The 15,236-nt window shown below is 44.0% G+C and overlaps 1 protein-coding gene across 6 annotated transcripts in view; it reads right to left on the reverse strand.

Annotated features, from left to right (window-relative positions):
* SLC36A3 (solute carrier family 36 member 3) overlaps positions 1 to 8,273 on the reverse strand; it is a 47,602-nt gene extending 39,329 nt beyond the window's left edge. The window contains exons 1-4 of one of the 6 annotated variants that reach the window (XM_054487462.1): positions 7,715 to 8,255; positions 7,485 to 7,604; positions 3,185 to 3,275; positions 759 to 847 (exon numbers count right to left, since the gene is read on the reverse strand). In XM_054487462.1, coding sequence (XP_054343437.1) covers positions 759 to 847; positions 3,185 to 3,275; positions 7,485 to 7,604; positions 7,715 to 7,842 — 428 coding nt within the window. In that variant the 5' untranslated portion in view covers positions 7,843 to 8,255. Of the gene's footprint in view, positions 1 to 758; positions 848 to 3,184; positions 3,276 to 4,018; positions 4,068 to 4,570; positions 4,792 to 7,484; positions 7,605 to 7,714 lie in introns of those variants that run through there. The other 5 variants (XM_054487464.1, XM_054487465.1, XM_054487463.1 and 2 more) reach the window with 5 other exon arrangements.
* Positions 8,274 to 15,236: the final 6,963 nt, after the last annotated feature.

Raw genomic sequence — 15,236 nt, forward strand, 5'->3', positions numbered from 1 at the left:
GTGAGCAGGAAAGTGCTCTGAGAGTTCTGTGTGACTGATATGTACTCCAGGTACACCTATTTGGGTTATGATAATTAGGTTTTATGGAAAGTTTTATTTACTGTCCCTACTTTGACTTTTGAGGCCTTTCTTCACATTTACGAGGACCTATTTGGTTTTGCATGCCTTGGGAGTAGCCGAGCGCTGTGGATCTCTGCATTCTTTGTTTTTACTGCATTTGTCTTTTCTTTCTGAAATTGTTTTTGCATTAAAGTTTCAAACACATAAACATTGATTATTATATGTATGCTTTGATAATGACTGAAATCATTGTGAATGCTTTTTTTCAGTAAGTATGCTTTTTACTTTTACTAACATTGCATGGAACAAATTACCCCAACAAGGTGTGGGTATTGGAGTGGGAGAAGGTTGGGGGTGGCTAAAAGGAAGAGAAGAAAGTCTCTGTCTCAAATAAATAGAGTAATTTATATAGTGCTTTTGCATCTTTTATCACTTTCGATGCTTTCAGTTAAGGAGATTTGGGCTCGGGGGACGCAGGAATTTGACAGTCATCCAGCTTGTTAGCAGCAGCGTTGGATCTGTGCCTAGAGTCTCTAATTGGGACTCTCTGTCACGCTCTCCTTGCCTTCATAGAATCCAGAGTGGTAGGAAGGTGGCCTGGAGCAGTGGACGAATTAATTGGGTCAGTGGTTAAAAGAAGCGCAACACACCCTCAGAGGGACCCCAGTGCTGGGAGGAGAGATAAGCAGGCCTCTGACCTCTGGCTGAGGTGTTGAGCACAGTTCAACAGGATGACCATGCAGTGCACAGTGAGGACCCCGATGGCCAGAAGGCTGACAGGACCGACCTGGAGGGGAGAGGAGAGAGGGGGAAGTGAGCCAGAAATGATCACTCCCATTCCCTGGCCCTCTCACATTCTGCGTGCTGGGGCCTGTTGCATAATAAAACTGTCTTTGGGGTGACAGACCCAGCCTGAATGTCCTCATGCTCCCAGATGCTAGAATTTGAATGCTCTTCTTAGCATCCCTGTAGAGTGGCTGCCCAACTTCTGCTAGGATACTTCCAGTGACAGAGAGCTCATTACCTTCCCACATAGCCCATGCATTTTCTCATTTTCCTTGAGTTCTACCAGTTTAGAGTCCCTTGTGGTAAATTTATTTCGTTTGACACATCATGGCCGTCACTTTCTCCAAGACAATTGAGGACCAAGGTGTTCTTATGACTCAATTCTCTTCCTCTAGTACAGAGATTATCAACAGGTACCCTATTGACATTTTGGGGCAGATAATTATTTGTTATCAGGAGCTGTCTTGTGCATTATAGGATGTTTAGCAGCTTTCCTGAGCCTCTACCACTAGGTGTCAGAGACTCTTCCCCTAGATTGTGGCAACCAAAAATGTCTGTAGAGATTGTAAAGGTCTTTGGCTGGCGTGGCAGGGGCTGGTGCAAAATGATCCCAAGTTGGGAATCACTACTGTAGTGTGTCTAATTTGTCAAGTTCCTTTTAAAAAGTGGGGCTGATTACTAATCATATCTTCCAGATGTGATCAGAAGGGCATAAAGAAGGACCCTCTCACATCCTTTATTCTGAACACTTGCGTCTTTATAGATGTGACCTATCACAAAGATACAAATGAGGTATCAAGAGCACCACTAGACTCCACTGGAATGCAGGCTTCATGCAGCAGAGACTCTCATGTCTTGTTTGCTTCTATATTCCCAGGGGCTACAAATGCACAGGGTAGATAGGTACTCAATAAATATTTCTCAAATGAATCATGGCCAGAGGTTCTGGTGGGAGACGAAAGGTAAAGAAATCAGCTAATGACTCTGAGGAAGCAACCACCAAAGAATAAAAGCATTGTCTTAAAAAGCAAATACCCTGGCAAAGATAGTTTGGCTGAGGACCATGTTTTTTTGCAGAAGCTCTACAACCCAGAGGACTCCAAAGGGGAGAGTCCCATCTCTGGGTTGGAACCACTGAAGATCGGAAGTCACGACAGAGGAAGCAAGGGTCTCGCCTTCTTTAGACATGGGAGCCACTTACCAGGCCTGGAGATAAGAAAAGATTCACTGCAACGAAATGGAATTATATATTTGGTATCAATTCCATTCAATAGATGTTAATGGAAACTTGCTGTGTGCCAGTCCCTACAGAGGCTACTGTGGGGAGGTGCAGAGGGAAATCAGACAGTTTTTGCCCACAGAGCTTTCAATTAAATGAGGAAGGTGGGTCTATCAAAAAATAAATATGCCAGTAGGACGAGGTGGCTCACACCTGTCATCCCAGCACCTTGCGAGGCCGAGATGGGCCGATCACCTGAGGTCAGAAGTTTGAGACCTGCCTGGCCAAGATCATGAAAACCTGTCTCTACAAAGAATACAAAAATTAGCTGGGCGTGGTGGCCCACACCTGTAATACTAGCTACTTGGGAGGCTGAGGCAGGAGAATCGCTTGAACCTGGGAGGCGGAGGTTGCAGTGAGCCAAGATTGCGCCACCGCACTCCAGCCTGGGTGACAGAGCAAAACTCTGTCTCAATAAATAAATAAATAAATAAATAAATAAATAAATAAATATCTTATCTTCGTAAGTGCTTTAAGAATCCCAGGTAAGGTAGATATAAATGGTAGAAAAATACAAAGTGAGGATGGCATTAATGATCATAGGAAAGAGTAAAGTTTTAGAGACGAGGCAATTTAAAAAGACAGAAACAAGGGGCAAGAACAGCACAGGAAAAGAGAAAGACGTAGGCTGGCATGGGGAGAGTGGATTGGTGGGATTGGTGGAGGCGTCTATCCTCATGTCCAAGACACTTTCTCATGCACCATCATGTAGTTTGGAACAGGAGTCACACACTCAAATGCCTGCAGGGATTGGGCTGTTAATGCAAATGATGAAATGAGCTGCATGTGATCCTAGGGAGTGGGGAGGACTGTGGGGAGAATTGTAGCAAAGTAGAGTCAGATAAGCATGGTGAGTCTTTAAGAGTAATGGTGTGCCCCCTCCAGAGATGCTCAGGTTGGACCCAGGTTGGCTCCAGGGGATTGATGCCAACAGGCACATTTTCAGTTGCAGAGGGTACCCCCAAATTGCCCATTGATAACAGTGTGAAGGCCTTCAGGACCTATCATCCCCTTCCGCAAATGAACAAACCTAGTTCCCATCCCACAGACGCCTCTTACCAATAAGCCGGCATTCTTTATGGCCAGGGGAAGCCCCAGGAGCCCTGTGCCAATGTTGCATTTCAACAAGTGGATCAAAGTTTGCATCATCCTGTGGTGGGGAGAGTAGGGAGACAGAGGGTACTGTTAGTGGAAGGGAAGCATGGCCAGAAGCCCAGCCTCCTTCTGGCATCTCCAGAGCGCCTGATAGGAAGAGGGGCCAAACCTGATGAGGCGGACTTGGAGATAACTCTCAGTTCTAGGGGTCTGTCCTGGAACATCTGATCTGGGGATGGTGCTAGTTCAAGTGACTCAACAAATATTTAATACACTCTAGGCTCTAAAGGAAATAAAAATTGCTACCATTCTTGGTAACACTCTAGTACTGGTTGGTTCATTAATTCATCCAGTGATTTCTTTCATGAGTTATTCTCTCAAATAACATTTATTGTGACCTAATACATGTCTATCAGTTAGATAGACAATGGAAAAAATTAGTAATAGTTGCCTCAGTCTACAGTGAGGCATCAGGTTATTTATTAACTCACTCACTAGAAACAAAAATCTACCATATATGGGATATTTACTGGTTTTAGTTTACTCCTTCATCCATTTGTTCAACCAATATTCATTGTGAATATGAATTGCTTGTGCACTCTCTCTCTCTCTATATATATATGAAATGAGCTGCATGTGATATATATAGCTCTCTCTCCATGAATTGCCATGTAATATATCCACATTATGCACTGGGTAAAATTTAATAATTTAATAACAATTGTTACTATGCATATAGAGTACTTATGATGGTCCCAGCAGTGTGCTAGGGCCTAGAGTTCTAAATATTCTTCATACCTGTGCTGGCAGCTCCTGCCCAGGCATCTCCAATCCTGACGTGGATTGGCTAGGAAAGGTGGGAGCAGGATCATGAGAACAGAATCAAAAAGGAACTTAAATAAAAAGTACATGTGTAAGCATTGAACCCAGAGGTAGGAGCACTTAATTCTGAGTTTTAGCTCTGCCGCTAACCTACTGTGTTTGGTTACTACTTTGGGAAGCCCTTAGCTGCTTAGATCCTGTTTCACTGCCAAAAAAGGGAGAACAATTCTAGTCTTGCCTATGTCCCAGGGAAGCTGTAAGACTCAAAAGAGGTAACAACATGATGAATCATGGAATCATTAAGTGCTTCACAGATGTGAGCATCATCATCATCATATTATTGTCTCATCATCATCATGATCATCATCATCACTGCCACCTTTGGTTTGGCCTTCATGGTGCTCACTTGTTAGAAAGTGCATCCTTCAAGAGGAAGAAGAACTGGGATGATAGGAAAAAGGCAAGCATGGGCTGGTTTAAGCAAGTTGAAGTGCCCCTTCCACCCTCCACCCAAGAATAAAAGGGTACCTTGAAGATGCCATTGGGAGATACAGACGAAGTTTCAGGCTAAGACAGAGAATGCCCTTGTGCCACACTTAAATTGTCTTCAGGTGGCCAGGAGAGCCAAAACCAACTGCCCAAGTGAGTCCAGCAGAGACAGTGCTCACGTCTCTTTGTCTTATCCATTAGGGAGTCGTGGCAAGGGGCTTGGAAGAAGCTGTACCAGGTCTTTGCATTTCAATGCTGACCTGAGAGAGGGTTGGGTTGAGAGAACAGGTGGACTGTTGGGGACTTCTGTGACTTCAGTCTATTGAGTGAAGTCTATTGACCTAACTTCTGTTAGGGCAGTCTATTCACCTAAGGATGGGGGTGGGGCACCCATTGTACCTTTACTTCCAAGAGATAACTTTTATTTCTTGATAACTGTAATTTGTCAATTCTTTAGTAGTAATTTCTCCAAAAGATGTGGTCCCATTTCCCACCCTCTGCTCTTTTTTCCTTTGTCTCTCACTTCTTTCCCATGACAGCATCAATGTCTTGCCCCTATTTGAATCAGATATTGTGGGAAAGGTGAGACAAGGTTTTGGAGGAACCACTGTGCCTTAGCTGACAGCATTACCCATCTGGACCTTGAAGCATAAATAGATGTTGCAAGCTCCCCTGAGACTTAAAAAATTGGGTTTATATTTTTTCTTGAAAACTATACAATTGCTATTATAAAAGGAAATTCCAAAATGCCACCAATTGAAAATAACCACACATTATAATTAGCACTCCTCTGGGCATCGTTATTTGCTCTAAATGCACCGAATTTTACATAAAGAGAACCGCTATACAAGCTGGATCCTCAACTAATTTTCTGTATGAATAAATGTGCTACACACTTTCCATGTCCATAGATTTCCCCCGTCACCTGTAATGACTGTATCATATTCTACTGTATGTTTGTTCCATGTGTTAACCTTTCTCTTAATGTTTCCAAGTTTTCAATATTATTGAAACTGCCTTTGCAAAATTATAACTGAGGAAATTATGACAGTGAAAGAAATCAGACCTAACCAACTCCATCTTGCTTCTAACCTTTAAGATGTCCTTGTTTATTCCTGGACATAGGCTGAACTAACTTTGGGAAGGAATTCACTTCATGGTTTGACTATTGATATCAACCCTTTCCCAAAAAGACCCACTTCTTGCCTGGGGACAATTCTGCCTTTGCAGGCCTAACAAATTAGCTATAAGATTGGAAATTACAGTTTAGGGGTCATGCAGCCTCTGACTCCAGGAGTCTAAACCTCCCCAAATTGTTCCTGGGGATAACATCACATTGTAAAACCTAAGATCAGTGCTTGAGTTATTTTGCAGACCCTGCACTCTGATGGACCATCTGAAACCACCCAGACCGGTCATCTGGCTCAACCAGTTCTGCCATCTCGCCCAAGAACAGAAAACAGCAAGAAAAACTCACTTCGAGCCCCTGTGATTCCATCTCCAACCTGATCAATCAGCACTCCCCACTTCCCAAGCTCCTACCCACCAAATTATCTTTAAAAACTCTAATTCCCGAATGCTCAGGGAGACCAATTTGAGTGATAATAAAACTCTGGTCTCGAGCTTGCAGTGAGCTGAGATCGCGCCACTGCACTCCAGCCTGGGCGACAGAGCGAGACTCCGTCTGAAAAAAACCCACAAAACCTCCGGTCTCTTGCCCAGCAGGTTCTGTGTGAATTACTCTTTTTCCATTGCAATTCCCCTGTCTTGATAAATCGTCTCTGTCTAGGCAGTGGGCAAGGTGAACCCATTGAGTGGTTACATTATAACAAGTGCTTTGATAAAAATTATGCACTCTTGTGCTATTATTTCATTAGAAAAAATTCCTAGAAGGGGTATTATTAATCAAAGGGTATATTTATTTATATTTCATTATACTTAAAAAAAAACTAGATTGTAATACTTACAGTACAAAATTCAAAAGATAAAACAGAATAATCCAAATCCTTATGAAACAAATATAAACCTCTTTTCTCTCAGCCTCCAAATTCTCTTCCCCAGAGGCAACCACTGCTGTCAGTTTTGTGTGTGTGCACGAGTTGTATACTTTCAGACAGCATTTGCCAAATAAATATTTGTATGTTTTATACAAATGACATTTTAGGATTTGACATGCAACATTGCCATCTAGAAAGATACCAATTTAATTCTTCCCAAAAAGATGAGAGAGGGCATTTCCTGATATCCTTATCAACACTGGGGATTGTCATTGATAATCTCTTTGTGCCCACAGTTATTACCGATCTGATGATTACCAGATAGCAATGTGATTGACAGTAAGTCCTAGAAGAAGGGTTCTGTCGAAATCATGTCCTTTGCAGGGACATGGATGGAGCTGGAAGCCAGTATACTCTGCAGACTAACAAAGGAACAGAAAAGCAAACACTGCATGTTCTCACTTGTAAGTGGGAGCTGAACAATGAGAACACATGGACACAGGGAGGAGAAAAAGACACACACTGGGGCTGGTTGGGGACGCGGGGCAGGGGAAGGGAGAGCATCAGGATAAATAGCTAAGGTATGTGGGGCTTAATACCTAGGTGATGGGTTGATAGGTGCAGCAAACCACTATGACACACGTTTACCTATGTAACAAACCTGCCTGTCCTGTGCATGTATCCTGGAGCTTAAAATTAAATTAAATTAAATTAAATTTAAAAACAAGAGAGAAGAGTTCCATGTGTCTGAGTTTGGGGCAGTAAAGGTGGAGACATGGAGTTAGCACCTTTTGTTTTCTGGATGGATGGCATGGGGGGTTGGGGAGAAGAGGCAGAGAGAATAATGGCAGATGTGTGAGGAGAAGAAGGCAGCCAGAGACTGGAAGAAAGAAAGGGAGGAAGGAAAGGGCAGACAGCCTGAGATAGGAAACTGTTCCTGGAGACAAGCTGCTCACGTTGAGGGTGGCTGCTCTAGCTGGGTTCTTCGTAAAAACTGGGAAACAGGGCTAGTAGCCAGAGCCACAGGGATTGACCTCCTTAGATTCTGAAGGTTTCGTCTTTTATCCATGCATATCCTGTTAATGGAATAAGCGTGTTAAGGAGATAGATGAAGGAAGACATAGCCCAGAGCTGCAAAAACAGCAGTGCTTGACCTCAAGCCTGGAAAGGCATTGCGGCCACTTACGATAGTCCAGCTTCTCCAGCAGGATGGACATTCTCTGAAGTAATGCTACTGCTGCTCTCCGAGGGTGACTGAGATCCGTTGTCCAAGGAGTTCAGCTCACTGTTGTAGTCCCTTCCAAGCAATGACATCTTCGACACGGTGGGTAGGTGGCGGAGGCTCAGGGTTAAGGCTCTGAATGAGCCTCTGATGGGTCTTTCTCCAGAGAAACCATGGCTGCCGACCTGAGATGCTGGCTCCTAACCCCAAGGATGAGTGCTGCTGGCTGAAGCCTGAAGTGCATGAATCAGGGAAGCAGTGGTGGCAGGAGAGGCTGATGTTGATGATGCCTCACTTGGCTCTTGGGGAACTTATGAAAGACCCATCTCAGTCAGGATGGTCCTCAGTTTGCTCGCAATTGCTTGCCCGACAAGGACTTGCCTGGGCTTTTGGCCTCTCCTAGTTTAGCCCTTGCTGCTGTAGGGCAAAGTGAACAGTGTGACTGGGAGGAAGAAGGCACCATTGGATTGGAGGTCCTAGTGCCTGGATGTGGGGCCAGGCTCAGTGCTTGTCTGTCTTTGGCAAGGAAGAAACCAGAGCTACCTCACAATGGAGGCTGCCCAGCCAATGAGCTGCTGCAGAATCCTGGGATGCAGATGTGGCCCAACAGAGCATAATCCAGCTACCATGTTCCCTGGGTGGGGTGAACAGTGGCTTGTAAGGCCCAGTTCAAATGCCACCTGCTCAGAATTTCTATACAGGAGGCATGTATGGCCTGCCAGTGATTTGGAAGGGAGTGCAGGTCATGTTTAAAAAAAATCATTTGTTCAGAAAATATTTATTGAGCATCTAATATATGCTAGAAACTGTTCTCCATGCTGGGAATATATTAGGGTAGAAAACTTACTACAATCTCTGTTCTTATGGAATTTATGATCTGGAGGGGCTGGGGGAGACAGACAATAAACAAAACAAATATATCAAGTATCTGTTAGTAAAAAGTGGTATAGAGAAAATCCAGGCAAGGGTAATGGAGAGTTTCAGCTGGGGGAAGGTCGCAATTTTAGATTGGGTGATCAGAGAGGGCCTCACCTAGAAAGTGACATTTGGGCAAAGGGCTGAACAAGATGAGGGAACACAACTCATGTAGGTCTTGGGTAAGAAACTCTGAGCAGAGGGGCAAGAAGTGCAAAGGTCCTGAGGCAGGAGAGTACCTGGGGTGTTTTAGGAATGGCAATGAGGTCATATGGCTATCTGGGAGCACACAAAGGAGAACGGATTCTCCTGGTTTGTGCCTATTGCCCTGGCATAATTACTAATGGTGCCTCCCTTCATTATTAAAAGTATCCTGCAGCTGAGTGAGGTGGTGCACACTTGTAGACCCAACTACTCGGGAGGCTGAAATAGGAGGATCAATTGAGGCCAGCCTGGGAAACAACCCTAAAAATGAAATAAAATAGGCCATGCTCAGTGTCTCACACCTAAAATTCCAGCAATTTGGGAGGCCGAGGTGGGCAGATCACCTGAGGTCAGGAGTTAGAGACCAGCCTGGCCAACATGGTGAAACCCCATCTCTACTAAAAATACAAACATTAGCCGAGCTTGGTGGCATGTACCTATAGTCCCAGCTACTTGGGAGGCTGAGGCAAGAGAACCACTTGAACCCGGGAGGTGGAGGTTGCAGTGAGCAGAGATCGCACCATTGCACTCCAGCCTGGGTGACAAGAACAAAATTCCATCTCAAAAAAAAAATAAAATAAAATAAAAAGAGATATCCTGGTTTGGATGATAAATTACATGGTCACACCAGAGATGTGGTTAAAGAGGTAATGAAAGCGGGATGGAGTGGGTAGGTGGGATCTTGTAGGCTATTGTAACAACTTTGGATTTTACTTTAAGAGAGATGAGAAATCATGGAGGGTTCTGAGCCGAGGAATGACATGACTTAAACATTTCGACAAGATGTCTCTGGCCATTTTTTTTTTTTTTTTGCGAGCAGATTGAAGGGGTGCAAGGGATATCAGTTAGGAGGCTATTACAATAATCCAGGAGGGTGTTGCAGTGACCCAGGTGTCAGTCTGTAGTGGCTTAAACCAGGGTGGTAGTGAAAGAGATGGTGAAAAGTGACTGAATTCTGGATACTTTTAAAGATAAAGCCAAGAGGATCTGCTGATGAACTTGAGGTGGGGTATAAAAGAGAGAGGAATCAAGGAAGACTCCAATATTTTTGATGTGAGTAACAAAAAGAATGGGACTGGCATTAACAAAATTGCGTCCTGAAGCTGCTTTTGCAGAGCAAGCACCAGCACTGAACTTTGATTGCATGTTTGTTTGGGATGACTGCACAGATTGCTTATGAAACTCATGGGGGCCAAGGTACTCTCCACACTACCTCTTAGTGCTGCTTAAAATCAGCACTGGGAGCTTCTCTCTTCCTCTGAATATCAAATGAAATATCTCTCTCTTCTGATGCCCAAAAGACTTTTTCTCAAGTTGAAAATAATTTCCCCTCCCCTGTTGCACTTATTCATTTATTATTTTATTTTATTTTTATTTTTTGAGACAGGTTCTCAGTGTCACCCAGGCTGAAGTGCAGTGGCATAATCACAGTTCACTGCAACCTCCACCTCCCGGGCTCAAGCGATCCTCCAACCTCAGCCTCCTGAGTAGTTGGGACTACAGGCATACACCACCATGCCCAGCTAATTTTTGTATTTCTTGTAGATACGGGGTTTTGTGGCCGGGTGCAGTGGCTCATGCCTGTAATCACGACACTTTGGGAGGCCGAGGTGGGCAGATCACCTGAGGTCAGGAGTTAGAGACCAGCCTGGGCAACATGTTGAAACCCCATCTCTACTAAAAATACAAAAAATTAGCCAGGCATGGTGGCATGCGCCTGTAATCCCAGCAAATCAGGAGGCTGAGGCAGGAGAATCGCTTGAACCCAGGAGGCGGAGGTTGCAGTGCGCCGAGGTCATGCCATTGCACTCCAGCCTGGACGACAGAGCAAAACTCCGTCTCGAGAAAAAAATTAAAAAAAAAAAAGAGATGGGGTTTTGCCATGTCATTTATTCATCATTTTAATACTTACCTAACCCATGCCTATTCTATATAAGGTGCTGCAGATTTAACAATGAATAGGATGGACCGTGGTTCCATTTTCAAGGAGTCTGTCTTTCGTTTAGTAGGAAGACAGACAGTAAACAAGCAAACAAGACAGTGATCGATTATAATAAACGTTATGCTTGTTTTAAAACAAGGCAAAGCCAAACTCACAACTACAAAACAGAGACCGTGGAAATCACCATCACCCAGAGCAAGCACACAAAAGGATGTTGGCTTGTAATTTACTTTTTTTTTCTTTTCTTTCTTTTTTTTTTTTTAATGTATCTTTGTTTGGTTTTGGTGTCGGGGTAATACTGAACTTCTATAATAGTCAATGAGTTTGGAAGTAGCCCCTCCTCTTCTGTTTTTTGGAATAGTTTGAGTAGGATTGGTATTAGTTCTTCTTTAAATGTTTAGTAGAATTCAGCAGTTAAGCCATAGGGTCCAAATCTTTCCTTTACCTGGAGACTTTTTATTATTGCTTTGATCTCATTACTTGTTATTGGTCTCTTCAGGTTTTGGATTTCTTCCTGGTTCAATCTTGGTAGATCGTATGTGTCTGGGAATTTGTCCATTTCTTGTAGATTTTCCAATTTATTGGCATATAGTTGCTCATAGCAGCCATTAATGATCGTTTGTATTTCTGCAGTATCAGTTGTAATGTCTCTTTTTTCATTTTTGATTTTATTTATTTGGATCTTCTCTCTATTTTTCTTAATCTGGCTATTGGTTTGTCAATTTTGTTTAACTTTTTAAAAAAAAACCGACGTTTTGTTTTATCGATCTTTTATATTGTTTTTTCATTTCAATTTCATTTATTTCTGCTCTGATCTTTATTATTTCTTTTCTTCTACTAATTTTGGGTTTGGTTTACTCTTGCTTTTCTAGTTCTTTAAGCTGCATTTTGTTTGTTTTTTGAAATGGAGTCTCGCTCTGTTGCCCTGGCTGGAGTGCAGTGGCACAATCTTGGCTCACTGCAACCTCCATCTCCTGGGTTCAAGTGATCTCGTGCCCCAGCTTCCCGAGTAGCTGGGATTACAGGCACCCACCACCATACCCGGCTAATTTTTTTGTATTTTTACTAGATATGGGGTTTCACCATGTTGGCCAGGCTGGTTTTGAACTCCTGACCTCAAGTGATCTACCCACCTTGGCCTCCCAAAGTGCTAGGATTACAGGTGTGAGCCACCGTTCCCAGCTGGATGCATTGTTAGATTGTTTATTTGAAGTTTTCCCTATTTTCGATGTAGGCTCTTATAGCTATAAACTTCCCTTTTAGTACTGCTTTTGCTGTATCCCATAGATTGTAGTATGTTGTGTTACCGTATCATCTGTCTCAAGGATTTTTAAATTTTCTTCTTAATTTCTTCACTGACCCACTGGTCATTAAGGAGCATACTGTTTAATTTCCGTGTGTTTGTATAGTTTCCAAATTTCCTCTGTTGTTGATTTCAAGTTTTATTCCATTGTGGTGAGAGAAGCTGCTTGGTATTATTTCAGTTTTTTGGAATGTTTTAAGACTTCTTTTGTGACCTAACATATGGTCTATCCTTGAAAATGATCCATGTGCTGAGGAAAAGGATGTGTATTCTTAAGCCATTGGATGAAATATTCCATAAATACCTGTTAGATCTACTTGGTCTATAGCACAGATTAAGTCCTACATTTCTTTGTTAATTTTCTGTCTGGAAGATCTGTCCAATGCAGCAAGTTGGATGTTGAAGTCTCTAACTATTGGTATCTATTTCTCTCTTTAGCTCTAATAATATTGGCTTTATATATCTGGGCGTTCCAGTGTTTGCTGCACATATAATTACAATTGTTGTATCCTCTTGCTGAATTGACTTTTTGATCATTATATAGTGATCCTTTGTCTCTTCTTATAGTTTTTGTGTTAAAATCTATTTTGTCTGATATAAGTATAGCTACTCCTGCTTTTTTTTGATTTCCATTGGCATGGAATATATTTTTTCATCCCTTTATTTTCAACCTATGTATGCTTTTATAGGTGAAGTCATTTTCTTATAGGCAACGGATCAGTGGGTCTTGTTTTTTTATTCATTCAGCCAGTTTATGTCTTTTGATTGGAGAGTTTAGTCCATTTACATTCAATGTTATTATTGATAAGTAAGGATTTACTCTTGCCATTTTGTTACTTGTTTTCTGGTTGTGGTTTTCTCTTCCTTCTTTTTTTTTCTTGTCTTCCTTTAGTGAAAGTGATTTTTTATCTTTTGATATGCTTTAGTTTCTTGCTTTTGTGTGTGTGTGTATCCATTGTATGTTTTTTGGTTTGAGGTTACCATGAGGCTTGCAAATACTATCTTATAACCCATTATTTCAACCTGATAACAGATGAACACTGCATAAACAAACAAACGAACAAAAACAAAGAAAGAAAACTAATAAAAACTCTATGCCTTAACTTCATCCCCCTGCTTTTTAATTTTTCATTGTTTCTGTTTATATTTTATTGTACTAAGTCTTGAAAAGTTGTTATTATTTTTGATCGGTTCATTGTTTAGTCCTTTTATTTAGGATAAAAGTAGGTCACACACCACAGTTACAGAGTTATAATAGTCTGTGTTTTTCTGTGTATTTACTATTACCAGTGAGTTTTGTACCTTCAGGTGATTACTTATTGCTCATTAATGTCCTTTTCTTTCTGATTGAAGTACTCCCTTTAGCATTTCTGGTAGTGAGAGGTGACAGCGTGGTGGCAGTCCTCACAGCCCTCGCTCGCTCTCGGCGCCTCCTCTGCCTGGGCTCCCACTTTGGCCGCACTTGAGGAGCCCTTCAGCCCACCGCTGCACTGTGGGAGCCCCTTTCTGGGCTGGCCAAGGCCAGAGCCAACTCCCTCAGCTTGCAGGGAGGTGTGGAGGGAGAGGCGCGAGCGGGAACCGGGGCTGCGCACGGCACTTGCAGGCCAGCTGGAGCTCCCGGTGGGCGTGGGCTTGGGCTTGGCCGCCCCGCACTCGGAGCAGCCTGCCGGCCCTGCGGACCAGGGAATGAGGGGCTTAGCACCCGGGCCAGCGGCTGCGGAGGGTGTAATGGGTCCCCCAGCAAGGCCAGCCCACTGGCACTGCGCTTGATTTCTCACCAGGCCTTAGCTGCCTTCCCGCGGCAGGGTTTGGGACCTGCAGCCTGCCATGCCTGAGCCTCCCACCCCCTCCATGGGCTCCTGTGCGGCAGGAGCCTCCCCGATGAGCATGGCCCCATGCTCCAGGGCGCCCAGTCCCATCGACCACCCAAGGGCTGAGGAGTGCGGGCCCAGGGTGTGGGACTGGCAGGCAGCTCCACCTGCAGCCCCCTTGGGGGATCCACTGGGTGAAGCCAGCTGGGCTCCTGAGTCTGGTGGGGATGTGGAGAACCTTTATGTCTAGCTCAGGGATTGTGAATACACCAATCGGCACTCTGTATCTAGCTCAAGGTTTATAAACACACCAATCAGCACCCTGTGTCTAGCTCAGGGTTTGTGAATACACCAATGGACACTCTGTATCTAGCTACCCTGGTGGGGCCTCCGAGAACCTTTATGTCTAGCTCAGGGATTGTAAACACACCAATCGGCACTCTGTATCTAGCTCAAGGTTTGTAAACACACCAATCAGCACCCTGTGTCTAGCTCAGGGTTTGTGAATGCACCAGTCCACACTCAGTATCTAGCTACTCTGGTGGGGCCTTGGAGAACCTTTGTGTGGACACTCTGTATCTAGCTAATCTGGTGGGGACGTGGAGAACCTTTGTGTCTAGCTCAGGGATTGTAAATGCACCAATCAGCACCCTGTCAAAACAGACCACTGGGCTCTACCAATCAGCAGGATGTGGGTGGGGCCAGATAAGAGAATAAAAGCAGGCTGTCGGTGCCAGCAGCAGCAATCTGCTGGGTCCCCTTCCACACTGTGGAAGCTTTGTTTTTTCGCTCTTTGCAATAAATTTTGCTACTGCTCACTCTTTGGATCCACACTGCCTTTATGAGCTGTAACACTGACTGTGAAGGTCTGCAGCTTCACTCCTGAAGCCAGCGAGACCATGAGCCCACCGGGAGGAATGAACAACTCCAGAGGCGCCCCCTTAAGAGCTGTAACACTCACCGGGAAGGTCTGCAGCTTCACTCCTGAGCCAGCGAGACCACGAGCCCAGTGGGAGGAAGGAACAACTCCAGACCCGCCGCCTTAAGAGCTGTAACGCTCACCGTGAAGGTCTGCAGCTTCACTCCTGAGCCAGCGAGACCACGAACCCACCAGAAGGAAGGAACTCCCAACACATGAACATCAGAAGGAACAAACTCCAGACACGCCGCCTTCAAGAACTGTAACACTCACCGCGAGAGTCCACTGCTTCATTCTTGAAGTCAGTGAGACCAAGAACCCACCAATTCCGGACACAGTAGGACAGGTCTGATGTTGATAAAATCCTTCAATTTTTGTTTGTCTGGGAAAGT

The sequence above is a fragment of the Pongo pygmaeus genome, chromosome 4, assembly GCF_028885625.2.
Source record: "Pongo pygmaeus isolate AG05252 chromosome 4, NHGRI_mPonPyg2-v2.0_pri, whole genome shotgun sequence".
Taxonomy (NCBI): Eukaryota; Metazoa; Chordata; class Mammalia; order Primates; family Hominidae; genus Pongo; species Pongo pygmaeus.